Genomic DNA, 22,442 nt, shown 5'->3' with positions numbered 1-22,442 from the left:
CTCCATTTGACTCACCGCCGATGCCGGAACCGCCACGCCCAGGAGGGGAAGCTCCGCCGCCGCCGCCGGAGAGGGATCTGGCGTTCAGATGGCGCGGTCCGCTTCGGCACGGTTGGGTCCTGCTCGGTCGGTCGGGGATGGTTTGACTCAACCGGCCTAAAGGAGTGGGTCCCGCAGTGCCTAACCCTAATTCATGACTCCTTAACCAGCCTAAACAAGTGACACGGTCGTTTCATCAACATGGGTGGGTCGGAGCAATTTTGGTGCTCACAGACGTCGTATGGCAGCTATTCCCGTCAACTATGGCGCATGAGAGACAATAGCGGTGAGAAACGTCGCGTCTGAGCTATTTGCCCGTTCAACTTTGTCAAAAAAAAAAAACTACCCGTTTCAACAGCTTTCAAGATGTGCTGTTTTTTGCGTGTGGAAAAATGTTGAGGCGTAGGGTGGTATGTTACTGTGGACCAGACAGATTATAACATCCAGTCATGGAGGCGAATGAGCTCTGGTCTGTGTGGATGGTTGCATGTGTTAGGGCATCTCCAACCAGGCTACCCAAACGGACAAACGGACATCAGATTGGTCCGTTTGGGTAAAATCTGCTCCCAACGGGCCGACCCAAAATAAAAACGGACAGCTGTGGTGTCCGGCACGACCCAAAGCCGGACCAAATTTGGGAGTAATTTGGGGCGAGCCGGACGCGTGCGGACGTCCGTGGTCATCCGCGCGTGTCCTCCCAAACCCCACATGGCAGCGACACTAGTCAACACCACCCAGGCCCGCACAGCATTCTCTCTCCTCTCTCCTTCTTTTTCTCTTCTGCCATGGATATGGCATCGCTCCCCACCGGAATAGGCTCGCCGGCCAACCGCCGCCGTCGAGCTCGCGTGGAGGATCCCGTTGCTAAGCATGGCCCGTTTTTTTTCGTCCCTGCCGGAGGTCGCCGCGGCCGAAACGGTGATGAGCGGCGCCGCCGCGCTGTGGAGCTCCGCCGCCCGCCGCTGCCTGTGCCGAGCCCCTCCCGCACCGCCCGCCACGGCCGAGCCCTCCCCGCACCGCCCGCCACGGCCGCGCCACGCGACGCCCACCACGGCCGAGCCCCGCGCCGCCGTCGCCCGCCCACCACGGCCGCGCCCGCGCCGCCCTCGCCCGCCAGCCGAGCCCCACGACGCCCGCCCGGTGCCCTGCCTCGCCGCGCGCCGCGCGCCGCCCCGTCCCCTGCCTCGCCGCGCTCGCCGCGCGCCGCCCGTCCCCGCAAGGCCGCACCGCCGAGCGCCGCCCCACGCCCGCGCCTCGCCTCGCGCGCCTGTGGCCGCGCCGTCGACGCCGGCCGCTGCCGGTGCGGCACGCCGAGGCGGGGGCCGCGGGAGGCGAGGGAGCTCGCATGCCGCACCTCGACGGCCGCGCCCGCGCCGCCATCGCCCGGTCGCCGCCCCACGCCGCCCGCCCGGTCGCCGCCTCGCGCCGCACCCGCTCGTACGCTGCTCGATGTCGAGGTCCCGGAGCGCGGCGCGCGCGGTGGGTGCGGAACGAGCGCGCACGGCGGCCTTATCCGGCTTGGCGGTGGCGCCTTGCCCGGCTTGGCGGCGGCGGCCGCCTTGTCCAGCCTTGGGGACCTTCATGGGCTCGTCCCCTTCGTCGTCGGAGGAGGAGGACACGAGCTCGGCGGAGAGCTTGGGCTTGGGACGCGGGGAAGGAGGGCGGCCGCTCACCGGCGTGGCGTGCCGAGCGCGGCCTCCGGCGTGGCGTGCCGCGGCGACCTCTGGCGTGGCGTGCCGAGCGCGGCCTCCGACGTGGTAACTAGTACTACTAGGAAGAAGAAGCCGAAATAATTATTTGGGTCAGAGCGTTGGGCGTACTGTGCGATGCAAACGGATTCACGGACCGAAACGCGGAAACGGATTCACGGACCGAAACGCTGTCCGCGTGTCCGCGCGATGACCCAAACGATCCAAAACGGACGTCCGTTTGAGTCGCCCGGTTGGAGATGCCCTTACCCTGCAACGAGTCATTGGCTCTGTTCCTTTGTTGAACCGGTCAATGGCTGGCTCGCTGCAGGTCTGCGACATACAGGCACTGTATCCAAGTCTATGGATAACGAATACGTACGTGAATTACTGAATATATACGAGATAAGATATGCATGCACGGTGGCACTGCTGAAGATCTTCGTGTATCCAGCCATTTTGTTCTCATGTAGGTCGCTCGTAGACGAGAGATATAGTCCGAGCTCGTCGAAAGCGATTGCCGGTTAACTAGTGAACGACCATCGCCTTATTGGTCGTGTATAGTGCTACTAGGGTTGCAACCGGCAGTAAGCCCACGAAAGCTTTACTGACCCCTCCAGTTTAAATCAGACTAATTTTATATAAAAAAGTTACAACTAGTCTTACCAGCTATGATTATGAAGCTGGGCGGATTGGATGCTGCTTTGCAACCGTAAGTGCTATTCCACTTCAAGCTAGCTACACATACGCAAGTGTCGAAAGATAGAGATGCAAGTGTGTCAACCTTAGGGTATCCTTCACCCTATTTAGTGATATTATTTTTTAAACTTTTACAAAATGATGGTGTCATTAGAAAAGTTGGTTAGTTTATTAACTAAAGAAGGTAGAGGGTGCACCTTTATCGGCACTCTTAGCATCTATTATATGTAAATGATTGCAAAATTTCAAAATTCAGAATCATGGCACACGGACAAATAAATAAATAAAAGGTTTTGGATTTAGGAAAGCAGTTGGGATGGACCGTGCCTGCACGCGTACGTACAACAGTCGACTCTAAACCGTTGTACGCGAAACCGACAAGTCGTGTACGCGTATGCCGCAGGTATGCGTACCCAGTGGCCAGAGGCATGTGCGTACCGTGCATAAATATCTCCCAACTGTACTGAGAGGGGATATTCCGCAACTAGTTGCGCCCGCACCCCATTTTTATTCTGACATTTCCAAGTTACTAAAAAATGCAAACTAAAATTCTAGACATACATTTTATTGTACCTTGTTCATTTGTGAAATTTCATCCAAAAATATGTCAAAATGTGGCCTACACAAAAAGAACAAATGATCTGTAAATAGTACGTGACACTATTTACGTACGTCTTCTCTTTTTTACACAGGTCGCATTTTGACATATTTTTGGATGAAACTTCACAGATGCAGAAGACACAACACAATGTATGTCTAGAATTTTAGTTTGCATTTTTTGGAAACTTGGAAGTGTCACAACAAAAAATGGGGTGCGGGCGCAACTAGTTGCAAATGAGAGTTTCCCCAACTGTACGTAACTAGACCCAGGTATGCATACCCGCAGGGCGCCGCACTGTGGACCGCCACGCCATGCTCGCCTGTTGCGAGCTGCGACGCATGTCATGTGTGTCGTATCAGTACGCGCATCTCATCTCATCGGTGCCGCCGTGAAGGGTGTATAGATGAGATGGGGGCGCCCGCGCGTGCCCCAGGGACCCGGCCGGCCGGCTCATCCGGCAGAGCGCATCGTTCGCCAGTCGGATCGTGGGGTGTGCCGGGTGGCTGGGTAACTTCGTGGTGCATGTGAGCCACACATTCTAGGCCAGTGCATATGGTGTGACCCATTTGATTTGTCATCGGAGCAAATTACATAGATTGCTTACATATTTATAAATAATATTCTTGAAACAAATTGATACAGTAAAATGAAAGTTAATGACAACATAGTAAAAGATCCTATCTCATAGTCATCCTCGTGAGAGTGGTAGTGGCAGCGGCACGTGATCTCGTCGAAGACCTTGACGGCGAGGCGTTGTACTTGATGACGATGAGGTGTCCGACTTCAATGGCGTGCACGCGGACGAACCGCCTACAGCTGTTTTGGAGGTACATCTGGCGTACGCGCTCAAACAACACCTACACAGACCATAGACCGGTCGTGCCGCTGGCCACCCGCACTACAAACTCATGGGGTTCTTGGCCGTCGACGATCGACACAAATTTCGGGGGGAGGCGCAATTGTCCCAGTCCATGCCCGAGTGGATGGGGACGCCCAATTCGAACCCGGAGAGGTAAATGGCGATGGACTCGGGAGATGATGGTGGTGACGGGGACGGCGGCGGTTGACTCTAGCCTCTCCCACACCGCGAGGCCGGTGGTCATCCTAGACGCCCTCCGCTCGATCCTATGCCGTCAGCCATGGCTGGCATGATTCTTATGGTGGTGGTTGAGAATGGAAAAAAATGAGGTTGTGAAAGAAAATGACATTTTGTTGTCATGTTAAAAAGGCCGATGCATTGGATGTCGGCGTGGAGGCCGAAATATCAATATTGTTGAAGGCACGTGCCTAGCCCAAAAGTCGAGCGACGCGGCCAGGGCAGGAGCGCACGCATAATGCGGTTTTGGAGTCTGCCTACCTACATTGATGCCTAGACGAAGAAAACCGTTCGATCGCTGCCATGCAGGCCCTTGACTCACCCAGGTGGGCACACACGCAATGTCCACATAGACGTATCAGCTCCCAAATTTGATGAAAATATGTCAGGTTGCCTCGCTGAATATGCTCTACCAACGTATTGTACGTACATAGTCTTTCCCTTCCGTGCAGTCGCTGCGGTGTGGCTCGGTCGGCAGGGTACGGGTACGGACGTGCCATTTGAGTCGTGCATGGCTTGGCTGGTCATGCCGGCGGAGTGCGTACCGTACGTAGAGTTCATGGGTACGAACTGCAGAGTCACGGATCGGATCGGATCGGGTACTCCCTTCCTTCCCTGCCCCTGCGCGCGCATGCATGCACGCTGGCTGTGTAAGACTGTAGTAGCAGTAGAACGGTAAAGTGAGCCAGAGGCCGGCACGTCGACACATTTCACATGGGAACGGCCCCCGCCCACGTACGTACGTTTATGGTGATGACAGATATCCATGTGACCTTCATCGGCAGCGCACAACCAGCCCGCATCGTTTCTTCGCCGGATCGACGGAACGGTGCCCGAAACGTAACCTAGTACAGCCGCACTTCACAATGTTTTTTTTACCCGTCGCGAATGACTCAATATAGTGTCCGATGTCACGAGACAGTCTCCACTACGCAGAACTTCTTGCGACCACGCAATTCATTCATGGCTGACGCGAAGCAGGAGGCGACAAATGAGGAAGATGGGGGAGGCGATAATAACGATCTAGAGGACTCGAGCGACATGTTGAACTCGGAGGAGAAGTCGGTGGAGTAGAAGGCCATTGTCAAGTCCAACGAGTCGGTTAAGAAGTTCCAGCACGACTCCTACACCCAAGATGAGTTCCAAGCCACATGGCGGCGCATCGTCGAAATCTCCGTCGAACGGGCGCCTAGTGATGAGGGTGCTCATCTCTTTATGGCATCTGAGGCTCCTCGAGGAGGCACAGGAACAACGAGTGTAGGATTCCGCGCTTCAGAGAGTTCTCCAAAAGACGGCGAGTAGCCTAGGCTAGGTTTGGAGCAATCAAACTTAGGCATTTTCAATTCAACTTTATTGTTTGTAGGCCGCGTTTTGGGTACGCGACTTGGAATTGACGAATCCCAAAAGCGACACCAAGCGTCCTACAAACAGTTGATCCGACACTTCTGCCGGATATCGTCTGGGGACGTGACGAGATGCTCTCATCCACTCAAGTGTTGTCAGTGCCATATGTACACCCTCCATTTTTGTTTAGTTCGAATTCTACATTCAGCTAAAGGCAAATATCAGCATTTATAACCACCATTATTATTCCACAAACTGATGGAGGAGAGCAAACAAACAAGCACATTCCCTTCTCGATCGCGGTATCTCAACCATCGCTAGCTAGCGGCTTAGCCGGCCAACATATCTTAGCTCGCATGTACAGAGTAAAAAAATAAGATGTAATGACGGTTCACCTCGCGCGCCTAATTAAGCTCTCCTCCATGGAGATGAATATCATGGAGAAGGCTAAGGGGCGGCTATGGACTCGAACACGTCACAAACAACGTACACGCTGCTGCTAACATACGTACGGGCCGGTTGAAAAAATCTCGCTAGCTAGCTCTGAAATCTCTCGCCAAAGATCTCCTCCTCTTCGTCTTCATCTTCCTCCATTTCCGGGAGAATTGATAGTGGTTTCCAAGGGCGCGCGCTAATACGCGCATGCGCCACGTCGAATCAATGGATCGGTGATGGAGATCCACACGTATTTACACACACGCAGGCGCCGGCCGCCGGCTCGCTTAGCAATGGCGCTAGGCCGGACCGACGGACGGAACAAATGGCCGGCCGGCGGGCCTCAGCGGGCGGTGCAGGTGAGGGAGGAGGCGGAGCAGAGGGAGCGGAAGGCGCGCTCCTCGCAGGGGAGCACCAGCAGGTCCCCGGCGCCGCCGAACCCGAACTCCTCCTCGGCGCGGCGGAGCAGGGACCGGAACTCGGGCCGGTCCAGCACCGCGATGGGCACCACGAACCGCCGCCGGGACTCGCCCACGTAGACCGCGAAGTGGCCGCGGGGCACGTCCGACGGCGCCGCCTCCTCCTCCTCCCAGTGCTCCTCCCCGGCATGGTTGTGCTGTTGCTGGCGCCGCCCCAGGCTCGAGCACCGCTTCAGGATCTGCTTCAGCCCCGCCGCTCCGCTCTTCTTGATCGCCATTGCTAGTGAGCTGGGTGTGGGGTGAGCTCGTTCGACTTGCTGGCGATGGATGTAGAGGAGGAGGAAGACGATGTTGGGACGGTGAGGAGGGAGGCGGAGGAGTATATATAGGAGGCGAGGGCGCGAGGCAGCCATGGTTGGTGCCGAGGTGGTGGACCGGAGGTGGTGGTGGGGTGGAGACGTACGAGCGGGCGGGGGAGGTGGGCCCCTGCACGCCCGTGGGCTTGCCGGCCGGGCCTGGGCCAAGCATTGGGGCCCGTACCACCTGTCGCAGTGTTTCACCGTCCGTACGTGAACTAGAGGTGGTGGTAGAGTAGAGTAGAGTAGAGTAGAGTCGTGGTGAATCTAATGATGGTCTGGATCTGATCATGGGTGCGTACTGCACTGTAAACTACTGCTCATCCAGGGGACCTCTCTTTGTGTGGGTGTGGGTGTTTTGCAAGGGTTCACTGAGCCTTGAGCTTAGTTTACATGGAGTAAAGCTAAGATTGTACAATACTGACTCTGTTCGGGATTATAAGGCCAACGCGTATTCGTATGCAGTAAATTTATTACAAAACCGTTAGAAAGTCGGATCCCTTAGAAAGTTCAGTTGTTATACTTTCTAGTGATATAATTTATGTGTTGTATAATTCATGTTATGTTGGTGAAATTGACAATCTAAGGACACGCGATGACCTTATAATCCTGAACGGAGGTAGTACATAATACACAGTATATGTAGGCAGTGTCATCATCATACTTCAAAGTCAAGTGTACTATGTTAATCTACAGGTAGAAGAAGTTTAACAAAACCAAACCGGAGTGAGGTCTAGGAGAGAGAGGCGATTGGCTTACCTTTGTAAAACCCATATAGGCTTCCACCCCCCTTGTTGACGACGTCGATAGTCTGCTCCGCCTCGGATGTGCTTGGGGCCTTGGAGACGTAGCGAAACACCGCCCCTCGTGGAAGGTTCTCATTCTTTGTTTAGGTTCTTTTCATTGTCTTCTTTAGGCTGGTAAGTTGGCGACTACATTATAAGTTAGAATAAGGTCCTCTCCGCCATATACTCACTGGTGGTGTGGATTTCTGTGATCATGTCGGTTTTCGTGTTCGTCAGTATACTTTTAGGTCAGTTTCTTCCTTGTCATGATTGATGATGGTTGTTGCTCTAGTGCGTTGGTTCTTTGGGTCTTAGCATAACAACTTTTTATCTGTTTACTACAACTAGCTGTACTACGACAAAATTTTCCTAGCTTTGATTCTGGAGAGGTGAGGATGACGGCGCGCCTTCGACTTGTGCTAGTGTATGTAGTTCTCGTTAGATGGTCCAATAACCTATTAATATTATTTTTTTACTTTTTATGATATTTGTACTACTAACCTTGGTGATTATAAATAGGTCGTCGATTTTTTTTTCAAAGAAATATAGTATGTTAAAAAAAATATCCGCTGGTTTAGCGACATTTGTTATGGATGAAAGGGAGTAACGTACCCATATGAACATAGCCGTCTGTTTTGCATCTTGAAGACAGGAAACGCCTGATGCATGGAGAATGAACTGCACAATTGACATTCTCCACGGCATAGATGAGCACTCACAATGAATGCAGAGTCAATGTTTCCTTAGGGTATACAAAGTCAATGTTAGAACATAGGAGTAAGCTATAAGTGGGGGGGCAGAAAATCAGATAGGAGCATTAGCGGTGGGGAAGACAGGGTTGACATCTTTATTAGAAAGTGGAGCGGAAAATGGAGATCTAAAACAAAATCATCCTCTGAATGTGCTTTGCTTTACAGATGTACAAAAAGGAGAACATGCTAGCTAGGCAGGCAGGAGATACAGATAGATAGCGAGATGTGTGTGGAGAGAACACGGCTTTCAATGCGCAGCCAGTGTTGCTGCTCCAGACACGCTCAATCATGGCCATATCTCGCTGCCCTGCAAACGGATCCCTGGGCACTGTACGGATGGCCAGTACCAGTTGATCGATCCATAAAAAAATACAAACAGATACGGTAGAAAATAAAGATAACGAAGGCCTATACGGATTTTGTACTTCAAATTTGTAGCAGGATAGATGCAGCATAGATTGAAAGATGCACTCGGATATATATAGCAGTATAATCAACAGATGGGTCAATAAAGCGCACAACACACAAAAAAAGACACTAAATTAATTAGCCTGGTAGTGGTAGAGATATGCATCCTATGAAGCTTTGCTACATATGCCCCACTAGTGGTTGCACCTCTTCCCATCATAGGTGGTTTCCTTGCTCCAAGGATAGCCACCCGTTTTTAGCTTGGACCCTTTGGACCATCTTTTCCAAAGATGAGGCACTAGCTTAACTAGCACTTCAAAGCACTATGTGTGGAGAAGAGTAAAGAACTTGACCTGCAAAATGTAAGCCTCTAGCTAGGGTCAAAGATATTTTCGAAGAATTAACTCAATGTGGGGTTTTTTTTTGAAGATTTTTTCCGCGAAGGTACAACTAATGCATCATCAATTCCATCGGTAATGAGCCATTCATATTCGATAAAAAAAGTATAGTCATCTCCAATCGGCCACACCCAATATACATATATAAGATCCATTCAACGCATCCTCCTACGACTACTACATAGTAAGGACAACGCTCGAATCCAATCTCAACCAAAAGCACAACCGGTATTAAATTATAAAGTTTCCACTAATTAAATGCAATATCAATATGAAAACACCACATCTATGACCAAAAAAACAACACACACCAATATCTTACAACATTTCCATATAGAATTTTTTAGATGAACTACCTTTTAATCTTGCTATGGACCTACCACCAACGCAAAGCCAATGTTGTATTTGGCATTGCACTAGACTATCATAATCTTGTTTACTCCACCCACTTTGATCTAATTTAGTATTTGTTTGATCCTATTTTTCCTATTTTGTTGCTAATTTTAGTATCATTTGTTAAATAAGCACTCACAATACGCCTCATCCAACGCAAACTGAGCCTAAGCACTTGTAGGTCAGACATTTCTTCCTACCCGCTTATTAGTTGGGACTTACATAAGCTTATTGGCGTCAATGCAAGTTCCCATATTTGGCTTGAAGCTACTCGTTACTTTGTGTATTCTAAGGCTCACATTATGCAAAGCACTAACCCATGTTTGTGGAGGCATCTATTTCCTTAATTAATGGAGTAAGAGAAGAATACTCCTTTAAGCTTAATTTAGTTTGTGCAATCTTAACAATGTAAGATTCAGTAAATCAAAATGGCTCCGGGGAGTAAATGCTGCCGCTTAAACAAAAGGGGGTCCCAAGTGCAAATATATCTAGAAGTTTTAACACTGGTACATATCCATGTCTCATGCGTACACATAAATATTCAGGGAAATGCCACATGCCGCAATATTTCAAAGTTCTGCCCTTGCATCTTTATAGAGACAAAGACCATCAATATTTTTTACAAAGGTTGTTTGATTAGATCAGAGAACGAATATATTTGAATCTTTAATTCCAAGAGGATGGAGTTTGCAAAAACTCTGTACTAAAATGTGTTGTAATAAATTCTTAGGAAAAACTTGTATGGTTGCAACTAGGGATAAAAAAAGATAAATGTATTTTCAACGACTAAAATTTCCAAAAAAAAAAGGAAATCATTTGAATCAGATGACCCTTGATATATCTATAATAATTCCTCCAAGCTGTAGGGTGAGTATGCACCGGCACCACCGAGTATTTCCGGTTCAAAGCTACAAGTAGATTATTCGGAGCTTTGCATCCCCACTCACACTCACACGTAGTGTCTGGGGTTAAATATAGATATTTCTTCGGAGGATGCATCTGGCTGCGCTGCAGGGTCAAGACTCGATCAGGAGCGCCTCCCATGCGTGTGTCTGTCTTGTATTTGTTCAGCAGGGTTGTATGGGCGCTGAACCAACTTGCAACATTATGTTGGCACTTGGCACTTATCTCAAAAGGAAATACTAGTAATAGATATATTGCAAACTGGACCAAGTAATGTCAGCTCAAGCATGGACTATGTTCTTTTGCGCTTATCCTTTGCAAATTGCAATTTGCTTATCCTACAGCTGGAGTTGCTTTCTGCGCTAACAATTTTGTGGAGTTCAAAATCTGTGATGAAAACGACTATGTCATTTGAGTGCAACCAAGCATGACCTACCTTTTTTTACCCGTTAGAGATCATTCTCATAAAATCTTTGGAAACTAGCCAAACTAAATGGCGTGTTCAAATTATTTTTGAGCCAGAAACGGCTAGGTCATTTAAGTACAGCCAGCCCAATTAACATGTCTAGTGCCCCATCTAAGCCAACCCAAGTGACATGACCAAACGGGGTCACAGTCGATGGTCAAAGATTTCTCGAGGCCTTGTTTACTTCTCTGGTATTTTCACCCCAAGAGGTTTGGAGTGGGAGACACCGTCCCTTTCCACCCCCTCAAATACTCTTTGAAAAAAATATACTAGTATGGTGGAGAGTTTTAAATGGTAGGCAAAAATATGAGAGTTTGTGGTAAAATCCCAGGATTATCTCGCCTAAACCTGGACATGTAGATGGACTATTCAGGATTTTCCGGAATTCAAAATAAACCCTTTTGATCCATGTAAGTACACCGGAGCAAAACAAGGCGCCAGTGAGCAAAAGTAGTTAAAAAATGGCTTGAGGGCCATTTAGGTCACAGAGGCTCTACATGGGCACACTTGAGTTGGATTTTACCATCATCGATATGCGCACATGAGAAAACAAATGCGAGCGACCTTTGAACCATATACGTACGTCTGTAGTACGTCCTTACACGGTCGCAACGGCCGGTCCTGCCCAAATCAGGACCAGCAAAGGCAGGGGCTTCAGACAATGAGACGTACACGTACCGGAGATACTGTAGCAGCTGCAGCAGACAAGAGAACGAACAGGCACACACATGCAGCGAGCGCCCTTCCAATCTCCAGAGGGACGATGACGACGACGACGGTGCATGCCGTGCATGCGTGGAGGTCCGTTCGCTTTCAGCATTGAAGCTAGCCGGATTTGATTCGATTTTTCAGATTAGCCGCTAAGCTAGCTGCATCGTACAGGCTACAGGTACAGTGGAACACCTGCTCTTTTCAGAGCTCGGACACCGGCCGGACAGGCGGCAGGCACGAATGGGTTCGAAGGTTAAGCTGTCAGGATTGCCGATGAATGCCACGGATAGCGAGCGCGCCGGAGGCGTCGCCGCTCGCCGCCGTTGCCGTCGTCTCCAAAGGCGGTCGCTGACGGCGACCTGCGGCTAGCTCGATCGAACATTGATCGGCCGGTGGAAGATTTGATAGACAAGTACGTGGTGACCGATGGAGCTCCTCTCTGCATGCATGCAATGAAGGGGTAAGTACGTCGCGCGACCGATGATGGAAGCGGCGACGGCGACGGCGGCGGGCCGGGCGGGCGACGGCGACGTCTGAGCTTCCACATGGCGAGCCGGCCGGCCGGTGGTTCAGCTCGATCGTCGATGTTGACGTACGGGGGAATCGAATCATTTCCGTCTAGACAGCAAGTTGCAGCGAGCGTCCAACGACCAAGCAGGACGCCCCCCCGTGTGCATGCAATGCGATTGCAGTTGCAGGTACTACACGCGTACGTCCCAGCTAACTTGCTACCTCCTCCGATCCTCTCTATCTAGCCATCCATGGACGCATAATTATCGTTGTACGTCTCCATTATTAGCATTATCCGGTACGTAACCTATATCCGCTAATCAGCTGCACGAACGAAAGAGAGAGCGGATCGATCAAGGTCTCGAATCTAGGCTTAATTAGGTGTGGTAGCCAATTATTCGTCATATAAGTGCACCTGCGCTAATCATGAGATGTTTCTGCAGTTCTGACGTCAGTCTTACGGGTGATCTTCCCCTCTCTGGCAATCGCTCGCTCGAGCGCTCAGTTTCTGTCGGCGCAAAGCGCTCGCGCGAAAGGGCGACTCAATTCCCTTTTGTATCACGTACTGTTTTAATTGCGTTCACACGTATTCACACTAACAGCTTGTATTACTACTTTGCAAGTTGCATGCAGCCAAGAGCGTTCACACTGCATGCATGCACATGCACAGAGCATCTCATGGATTTGCATTTAATGAGCCAACTCTTCAGCACTGTTTCATAAGTTGTTGCATGCATACACATAGCATCTCACTCTTTTTTTTCAGCACGAGGCAGACTTGCAATTCTCTTTTTACAATTCCCTTTTGGGTTTTTTTTTCGTACGGTAATTCATATTTTTAATGGGGTCCTTTTGCAATTCCCTTTTTCGGGCCAGTGGTTTTTAAGGGGGAAAATAACGGGTGGAAAGATCCACTTGCAACTCAAATGAACTACCACTTGCTACTCAAATTAAGTACTGTTTTAAGTTGTAAGCTAACAAAAGTTGCTAAAAAAAATCTTAATGAAAATTACTTTTTAGGGTTGCTAGGTATTTATATTTACCGTTGATAAATAACGGGGCACCGGGTTGATAACTTGTAAACAAAAAAAGAGTCGCTACATATTTTAAATTAAATTAATTTTTTAGGGTTGATATTTATTTATATTTACCATTGATAAATAGCGGGTCACCGGGTTGATAGCTTCTAAACTAAAAGAGAGTCGCTAAAATATTCTAAATGAAATACTTTTTAGGGTTATTATTTATTTATATTTATCGTTGATAAATAATGAGGCACCGGGTTGATACCTTGTAAAATAAAAAAATGTTTGCTAAAATATTCTAAATGGAATACTTTTTAGGTTGGTAGTTATTTATAATTATCATTGATAAATAACGGGCACCGGGTTGATAAATTATAAACTAAAAAGAGTCGCCAAAATATTCAAAATAAAATTAGATTTTTAGGGTTGGTAGTTATTTATATTTACTGTTGATAAATAACAATACACCGGGTTGATAGCTTCTAAACTAAAAAAAATATCGCTAAACTATTTCAAATAAAGTTAACTTTGGGGTTGATAATTTTATATATTTACCGTTGATCACTCAAGTACGGAGGGGTTGATTATTCAGATAGAGAGGGTTGATAACTTTTAGCCCGGAAAAAAGTTTCTCGAAACATATCAACATGGGTGCTAGTTTTGAAGATCTCGTCGAGACGGATTTATTGGTGAAAGCGAATCTTAATTTGGAGTTGTCGTTTGAAAGTTAAAACGTTTTGAATTTACAAATTAGGAAAAGATTCCGCTGACATCAGCATATTCGTCTATTTGTGCATGCATGCATGCAGAACTTTCCCTCAATAGCCTACACTAGGTTGATAATTTTATACATTCACCGTTGATCACTCAAGTACGGAGGGGTTGATTATTCAGATAGAGAGGGTTGATAACTTTTAGCCGGAAAAAAAGTTACTCGAAACATATCAACATGGGTGCTAGTTTTGAAGATCTCGTCGAGACGGATTTATTGGTGAAAGCGAATTTTAATTTGGAGTTGTCGTTTGAAAGTTAAAACATTTTAAATTTTTAAATTTGGAAAAGATTCTGGTGACATCAGCAGATTCGTCTATTTGTGCATGCATGCAGAACTTTTTCTCAATAGCCTGCACCAGGTTGATAATTTTATACATTCACCGTTGACCACTCAAATACGGAGGGGTTGATTTTTCAAATAGAGAGGGTTGATAAATTTTAGCCCGAAAAAAAGTTTCTCGAAACATATCAACATGGGTGCTAGTTTTGAAGATCTCGTCGAGACGGATTTATTGGTGAAAGCGAATCTTAATTTGGAGTTGTCGTTTGAAAGTTAAAACATTTTGAATTTACAAATTTGGAAAAGATTCGTGACATCAATGATTCGTCTATTTGTGCATGCATGCAGAACTTTCTCTCAATAGCCTGCACCAGGTTGATAATTTTATACATTTACCGTTGATCAGTCAAGTACGGAGGGGTTGATTATTCAGATAGAGAGGGTTGATAACTTTTAGCATGATTAAAAGTTTCTCGAAACATATCAACATGGGTGCTAGTTTTGAAGATCTCGTCGAGACGGATTTATTGGTGAAAACAGATCTTAAATCGGAGTTGTCGTTTGTGAGATAAAACATTTTGAATTTTCAAATACAGATTTAAAGTTGCTAACATGGCTTTCCCTAATTGGGCTGGGGGAAACCGATCGCTCATTCTTTTCGTGGCGATCGAGCGCCAGCTAGGGCCGCCCGTCACTGTTTGCATGACGATGTCGTCGGTGTTTGCAAAACTCAACATGGTATTTTTCTCAAAAAAAAAAAAAAAAAAAACTTAACATGGTATCTGAGCCAAGACATCTCCGCTTGATGAAGACCTGGCAGGGGCGGAATTTGAGAATGTACGATTGGAATGCACCGTTGGGCCTCGTTCGGTTCATGGGGGCCCAAACCCCACGTGGAACAAACCACGAGAGGATCCGGGTGATCCCCAGATGTCACCCTCATCCCGGTAATCCCTCTTCCTATAATCCCTCACGTCTTTCACCCGTTCGGTTAGAAACTGCAGGAGGCCAGGAGGGGGAGGCCCTGGCGAGGAACTCCGCGAGGCTAAGGGGAACGCCGCCGCCGCCCACTCCGTCCTCGCCGCCGCCCACTCCCGTGCTCGCCGCCGTGCACCCCGTCGTCTCCCCGTCCAGCCTGTCCTCGCAGCCGTCCCGTCGTCCCCGCCGGAGGTGCCGTCCCTCCGGCCCCGCTGTAGCTGCCGTCCCTCCGTCCTTGCCGCAGACGCCATCCCTCCGTCCTTGCCGGAGCCGCCGTCACTCCTTACTCGCCGGAGCCACGGTCCTTCCTTCCGCGCCGGTGGTGCATCTGAATCGAGCCAGGCGACCGAGGAGCACGTCTTTTTTTTCCGTCGTACCGATTCGGGGAAGCACACGGGGAATGGTTCCACGGGGTGAGAGTAGATGTTTTTAAACCCGGCGATTTGGACGGGATTGGGGTGGTTTCGGCCGGGGTGGGATTCCAGCCGGGTTTAACCGAACACGTTTCTTAGCCGGGTCTGGGATTGATCCCGGTCAGGCCGATCCCGGCTAACCCGCGGGGTTTTGGTCCGAATCCCGGCCGGGGAGGGACCAACCGAACAAAGCCCTTGAGGATTTTGTCTAATTAGACCAACCTGAGGAGTGCCTATACCTGAAGATATTTATACCACATTTCCACATATCTAAAGATATTCAGACTTATGCTTGTGTGTGAGCTAGGTTGTGCACGGAAGCAGGAACTCAAGTTCAGCCAACTCGGATACATTCATGGGAGGGAACGGCGCATGATTGAAGAAGGGGAGGGGACAGGGAGAGATCTTGCGAAGGCTCCTCTCGTCCTTGCGAAACAGCCTGTAAGACCTGGACCAATCTGCAGTAGATCGGCCGATCCCTAGCCAAGTTGTGTGCTGTGTAGCCGAGCTCACACAGGAGCAATGGTTCGACAGTCCCACACAGTGTGGGACGCACCTATCCAAATCATAGGCCGGTGGTTGGCTCCTCTGGATTATTAAGCGTGTGCCCCATTAATCTGCTCACTGTCGCGGTTGTCATGTTAAAACGGCAGTGGTAAGAGCATCTCTACTCGTTTGGCCTCCCCACGCCGAAATCCGGGGTTAATTTCGTCCGGATTGGACGAAAAAATAGCGTGGGGAGGGCCAGCTTCCCAGCCGCGATCCCAGGATGATACAGCGAATTCAGATAAAATTGGCGAAGCTCGTTCAAACATAAGCGAAATTTAATGATATTTAACATATAGAGGCGAGTTCGTACATAAATAGGCCGAATTCGTACATATATTTGAATTCGGCGATTGACAAACTAAAACTTAAACTAAAAAGCGTCCTCCTACATGCCGAAATGGCGGTAAAAGGACGTGTAGTCGCCGCCGTCATCGTCGTCGCTCGAGCCGGCGTTGTCCTGGGGCGGCGGCGCCTCGTACCAGCGGCTCGTACCCTGGCCAGCGTCGCCGGCGCGTGGCGGCGACGGCGGTAGATGTCGTCGTCGCTGCTCTCCTCGAGCTTGATCCCCTCCCGGGGCGCGGCGTTCCGCGCGGAGGACGGTGCGGCGGCGCGTTCGGCGAGCGACGCGCGGCGGCCGATCCGGCATCCGCCGCCGTCGCTCCGCCTCTTGGCGCTCCCAGTCGCGCCTGGACCACTCCAGTGCGGCGTCGATGGGGAGGCTGTTGTCGGCGGGCACCAGGTCCTTTAGCGACTTGGCGATCGCCTCCGCCACCGCGGCGTCCTCTGCGCGCTTCGCCTCTTCCTCGGCGAGCTGGTTCGCGGCGGCCGCGACGTCCTCCTTCTTCGCTGACTTCCTCTTACGCCCGCGCTGCGGAGAGGAGGGTTGGTCGCGGATGACGAGGGCGCCGCTGCTGCGCCCTCTGCTCGGCGGTGGAGACGCCGGCTCCTTCTTGACGCGCGTCGGTGTCGACGGGGACGCCGCCTCCTTTTTCACCGGCGCCAAGGATGGCCTCGACGCCGATCCGGAAGACGACGAGCTGGCAGCCATACGTCGTGGGCGCCGAGATGTTTCTCGGCGGCGCGGCCGATGCCCTCGATGGAGGGGGCATCGTCAGCACCGGGAAGTTGCCGCCCTCGATGTGCTCGAGGACGTTCTCCAGCGACCTATTCGGCGCGCTCCACCAACGTCGGCGACCCGCGGCGTTGTTGCGCGGAGGCGGAGGCGGCGGGCCGTCGTAGGCCGCCAGCTCCCGCTCCCACCGCCGGAGGAAGAACGAGTTCCAACTCGTGTAGTTGTCGGGGTGGTGGCGCGGGTCGGGGCGCTCTTCGTCCGTCATCGTCATCCGAGCCTCCTCGATGGCGACGTCGAGGGCGTGGCCCCGGGGCGGCGGCGGGATTGGTACGCCGCCAACACTTAGCCGCCACCCGCCGCCGGGAGGCCTCGTGTCCGGCGGGCAGGGGTACCCCACCTGGTGGAGGATGTGCCCCTCCCACGCGTGGAGCGACTGGCGGGGGAAGCCGTTGTTGGCTGCGCCGTCTTCGTCGTAGAACGCCATGGATCGGGAGAGTGGAGGGAGAGTGGAGCGGGGTATATAGGCGCGGCTGGTGCCGGCGATTAAATGACGCGTGAAATGCGACGCGTCCGCGGCGAGCTGACCGGCGGCAGGCTTTTAGTGCGCGCGGAAGACGATGCGCGCGCGGAAGACGATGCGTGTGTCGCTGACCGGTCGGGTCCACCTCTGCGGCGAAGACGACGCGAAAAGCGTGGGAGAAATATCTCGGCGTTTTGCCCGCTTTCGCTTCGTCCGGAGTCCCCGAGCGATCCCCGGTAGGCCGGCGTTGGCGTGGGCTCGCCGGATGAATGAAAGCCCAAATTTGGCGAAAAACGAGGAATCGGGGGCGCGGCTGGACCATTTTTCGCGTCCGGATGAAAAAATGGTACGCCGAGGGCCTGTTCGCGGGGACGAGTGGAGATGCTCTAACACCCGTTTCGGCACTTCAGCACCAGATTTCTCCATGAAGATGTGGAGTACCAACAGCTAGACAGTAAAATCCCGTAGTGATAACCTTGCTCGAATGTGTAGGATAGGTGGGAGGAGGTGACACGCAACTACCAATCCTGAAAGATCACTCTTTGGTCTAAGGATGCCTAAGCATCAGATATCTTTGCTCGCCTAAAAAATTACAAGATACACCTACAAACAGCATAAGTGAAGATGGTGGTAACACAGTTTCAGCCGGCACGATGTTTTACAGATACACACCTTAGCACTATGAAAGTGGAAGTTTTGATAAGAAACTGGAACATTGTCAGAGTGGTACTGAACATGCGACGAGAGTAGTAGTAACGTGTCAATAAATTGTCGGCAGCTTTCACCTTTACAAGCCCAGCATTTGCTCATGTCCAGTCGCAGTGCACAGGCGAGGAACTAATCCTGCACAGTTGCCCTACCAAATGTGCCGCCTGCTCTAGAGGTAAAACCTGGTTACCGACGCGATATATGACTCTTTGCCCTCAACTTCACATTTCTCTGCAAGTAGCTTCAGATGAGGAAATACTAGACATATCGACATACTTCCATTCAAGAATGCACACAATGCGCACCAGCAAAAATATGTGGACTGTTGGAAGAATCCAGCAGAAAAAAAGGTAAAGGCATCAGCTATTATCATCAGCAAGATATGAAGTGACCCATTTCATCACAATATGTTGAGAGAAGAAGAGTTCATATGAACAAAGGGATGACAGCAGGAAGTGACCCACTGCTTTTGACTGTTAACCACGCACACTAGGCACATTCATTGGATGCGCGCCCTGTCAAGGAATCAAGAACCATTGCACGTTTCATGAGGTCAAGAATGTCAACAAACAACAGTCTCTATACTGCCAAAAAGAGTAAATAAGCAAATGGAGCTATCCTAACTAACTTTCACCACAACAAACCCATCATCATATAGCAAAGCGACAAAAGAACGATAGAAACAAACAGTACAGATTAACCTTTTGGTGTGGAGGGACAGAACAGAGACATAGAAAAGCAGGAGAAGCAAGTACTGTTCCCCTAAGATGCACGGAGGTAGTACAATCCGTAGATTATGCACACTGGCAGGTCATTAATTGCAAAAGCCTAAGGCAACATCTTCAATAGAGATACAGTGATACACTCATTGCATTCTGTTAGAGGGTTGTTATCAGGTTCCAGCATCTTCATCACCACAGCAATCGTAAAATTAGCCGTGCCCATACTGTTGGCCGGGAACTGGACATAGAAAATAGTGAAGTCCATCATCAGTTCAAACCCTTGAGCATAATTTACAAATGCGAACACTGCTAATCAGAAAAAAACTATGAACTTCACTGACCAGAAAGACCTCTGGATTGCTGGGGCATTCCCTCTATCATACTTAACTGCCTCCTCAGCTTGGCTATGTGAGCCTGCACCTAGAGGAAGAAAAGGGCAACAATGTCAAATCACAAGATGCTGATTTTCCCCAATTTCTACTGGGAACCATTAGATGCAACATCACATAAATAAACAAGCAAAATTAAATAAAAGCTACCAGAATAAACATGCGTTTTTAGGGTCCCAAGCATTCCTAGCGTGACATCACTCAGACTATGTCAGTGCCACCCAGAGCAAAATACTGCCGGTGATACAACAAAAGTTTAATAGGCATATTAGATGGAATAAATAATCTTCTTGTAGACACTATTTTTTTATTATTATTGACATACACCTTATCCAAAAATACATTCCTGACTGAAATTCATATGAACTAATGATGCAACATGTCCATGCAAATTTTATTGTAAACATTAGATGCAACATGACAAAGTAAAGAAGCAAAATGGAATATAAGCTACGAGAATAAGCAGGCGGTTTTAGGATCCCAAACATTCCTAGTGTGACATTAATTAAATATGTCAGTGACATCCCCAGCAAAATACTACGAGTGTTACCCCAAAGGTTTGATACGCATAATTATGCAGAATAAATAATCATCTACTAGACACTGGATTTTTCTTCTATTGGCGTACACCTTATCCTAAAATACATTTACTAGCTGAAATTCATATGAGAAAACTAACAACAAAAGGGGAATTCTAGTCTCTACAGCAGTGAGCCTTACTTGTGTGGCTAGATTGTGTCGCATGGGAAATAATGCCTTGTACCAGCATTGCCAGCTAAAGGATAAATCTCAGGAAGACAAATGCTGATAGCTGTAAGTCTCACCTGTTGACGAGCAGCAGCCAGTTTTAATAGTTCATCTGCTTCAGAGAAGTTTGAGTACCACTGGCTCAAAGGATGATCCTTGTTGTCATAACGCTTTTTATCATGTGGCATATGTTCCATAGGGCCTAGATGATTTAAAGAATCTGATTGTTCTGCATCATTTCCCACTATAAAATAGGAAGTACAAGCCTCTAAGCTGCGTACCTGGAGAAGACAATGTTATACCAGGTGGTAACCTTGGCACAGTAGCAGCTGGATGATTTTGCACTCGCAAGAAAAAAGCTTCAGAGGGCTCAGTGAAGACAACTTCATCATATGTCTCCACGACCACAGGTTTTTTGGTTGACTGAGGTCCAGCTTCCTCTTCAGGATAGAGCTTAAGTTGATGAAACCTGCATCAAGTTTACAGCCTAAGATCTGCTGTCCAAAATAAAACCAGTGTTGAAGAAAATAATTTTGTAACTTACAAATCCACGCGCTTTTCAGAGGCATCGCTGTGGAAATAAAGGGTTATTGCAATCTCAAACTCTCCCCATCCAGTCTCAGACAACTCAAAAGGCGGTTGCTCAATAACTCTCGTCGGATTGGTGAAACTTGGGTGAAGCTGAAACACTGCACGCTTGACTATGACACTCAAATCCTCATTGTTTGCATGACGGATGTACACAGTCCATCTGTGAGAGTTGTATCTAGAAGGGAAAAACATATGATCTTCAGACATTGTAGGTAATAACATTAAAAAAAAAGGACATTGTAGTAACAGATCAGAGAGATAGCATTTCGATCATTTCATGAAATTAAAAAAGAAAAAGTTTCTGTAAAGGGATTGCTTACTCGCTTGCTTTTTTACCAAGCCAGAAAGAAATGGTTCCATAAACAATCGGAAAACTGATCTCCACGTCCTTGAGCTTTTTAATCTGCTGAAATAGTTTTGGCAACAGTTAGTCGGAATATCGTTACAGCTTACGAACAAATATCCACTCTGGATGAAATGCGCCAAAACTGAATCATATTGTGGGATAAAACTGGAGATGCTCTTAAGGTATGTGGAGGATGCGGTTCGGTGAATGCCTACTTCTTACCCTACTTTTCATGCATAGTAAGCAGGTGACCATTTACACTGGACCACCATATGTTAGGCTAAGATGGTGCTGTACGCAAAGTCATGGTAGCTACTAACAATGACTGGCAAAGGGTTCTCTGGCAAACACAACCTACTGACCCTGCTCCATGCCTAGATAATCTGGTCCATTATCTTTCAATTATTCTGAAACAATGCTCATCAACTTAATCATGCTCAAGGAGGAAAATAATTCTGAACGCCAAACACAATATGAAATGGCATGACTGGATGCAACTCCGGCAGCTGATAACTAGGGACTGCGTCGAACTATGTCGCGGTTGTTGCTCAATCACAGGAATCAACAATCTCGCAGTACTCAATTTGCAATTTATTAATGCCTAATGCTTAAAGCCTAAGTACGGACAAAACCCTAGCTCTCCAGCCGGCAATGCAACGCGAGCAGCGCGGGAGCGCCAACCGTACAGAAGATGTCATGGAAGTTGGGCGAGGGCGGAACCTTCTTTTCGGGGTCCTCGGGAGACCGCGACGGCTTGGAGCGGAGCGCCTTCTGCGCGGCGGTCAGCGCGGGTTCCGCCGGCGTCAGCGGCGGCGCCGCCGCCGCCTGGGGAGGAGACAGCGAGGCTGGAGCGGGAGTGGGGGCGGGAGCGGGCGAAGGCGCGTCCGTCGCTGCCGCGGGAGGCGGCTGCGCCGGCGGCGAGGATGAGGAGGGCTGCTGCATCGGCGGGCGAGGGTTCGGGTGCGGAGCTCACCGAGGAGGGGGGACGAAAGCGAAGGTGGTTTGGGTCCGGTCCGGTCGGTCTGGGTCACAGTTGGTTCGACTAGTCTCAGCAGCTTAGCTCAGGTACGAACGTTCTCGAAAGGGAAGAAAGGCAAAGGGTCGTACGTGGGCCGCAAAGTGGCGCAGTAGACTTGGGGTGTGCATGGCTCCGGCCCACAAACTTATCTATCTATTCGTATTAGCAGTAGAGGGCCTTTCGTGTCTCCTAAACATTCATGATCAGTCATCGCAGCTCGAGGGTATTAAGGTGGCTCCTTCAGTGCCACATGTTAACCACCTGTTATTTGCGGGGTAGTAAAGAGGGAGCAGAAGAATTGTCAAGC

General features: G+C 49.5%; 2 protein-coding genes across 3 annotated transcripts; both read right to left on the bottom strand.

Annotated features, from left to right (window-relative positions):
* Nucleotides 1-5,688: 5,688 nt before the first annotated feature.
* On the bottom strand, nt 5,689-6,664 carry LOC127311395 (protein SMALL AUXIN UP-REGULATED RNA 51-like). The gene has a single exon (XM_051341816.1). It carries the CDS (start codon nt 6,597-6,599, stop codon nt 6,246-6,248), a length of 354 nt encoding a protein of 117 aa, XP_051197776.1. The 5' UTR covers nt 6,600-6,664; the 3' UTR covers nt 5,689-6,245.
* Nucleotides 6,665-19,001: 12,337 nt separating this feature from the next.
* Nucleotides 19,002-22,142, bottom strand: LOC127311396 (transcription initiation factor TFIID subunit 14b). Of its 2 annotated transcripts, none has more exons than XM_051341818.2 (7): nt 21,838-22,142; nt 21,092-21,177; nt 20,725-20,946; nt 20,462-20,649; nt 20,258-20,382; nt 19,386-19,464; nt 19,002-19,282 (listed from the first exon to the last, which is right to left on the bottom strand). In XM_051341818.2, exons 1-7 carry the CDS (start codon nt 22,057-22,059, stop codon nt 19,254-19,256), a joined length of 951 nt encoding a protein of 316 aa, XP_051197778.1. In that variant the 5' UTR covers nt 22,060-22,142; the 3' UTR covers nt 19,002-19,253. The 2 variants fall into 2 exon arrangements, with proteins under 2 accessions (XP_051197778.1, XP_051197779.1); XM_051341819.2 differs by having other exon boundaries at nt 21,092-21,174.
* Between the last annotated feature and the right edge of the window lie 300 nt (nt 22,143-22,442).

This window comes from Lolium perenne, chromosome 7, assembly GCF_019359855.2.
Source record: "Lolium perenne isolate Kyuss_39 chromosome 7, Kyuss_2.0, whole genome shotgun sequence".
NCBI lineage: Eukaryota > Viridiplantae > Streptophyta > Magnoliopsida > Poales > Poaceae > Lolium > Lolium perenne.
Note: the sequence above shows the minus strand (reverse complement) of the source record. Positions and strands in the feature narration are given on the sequence as shown.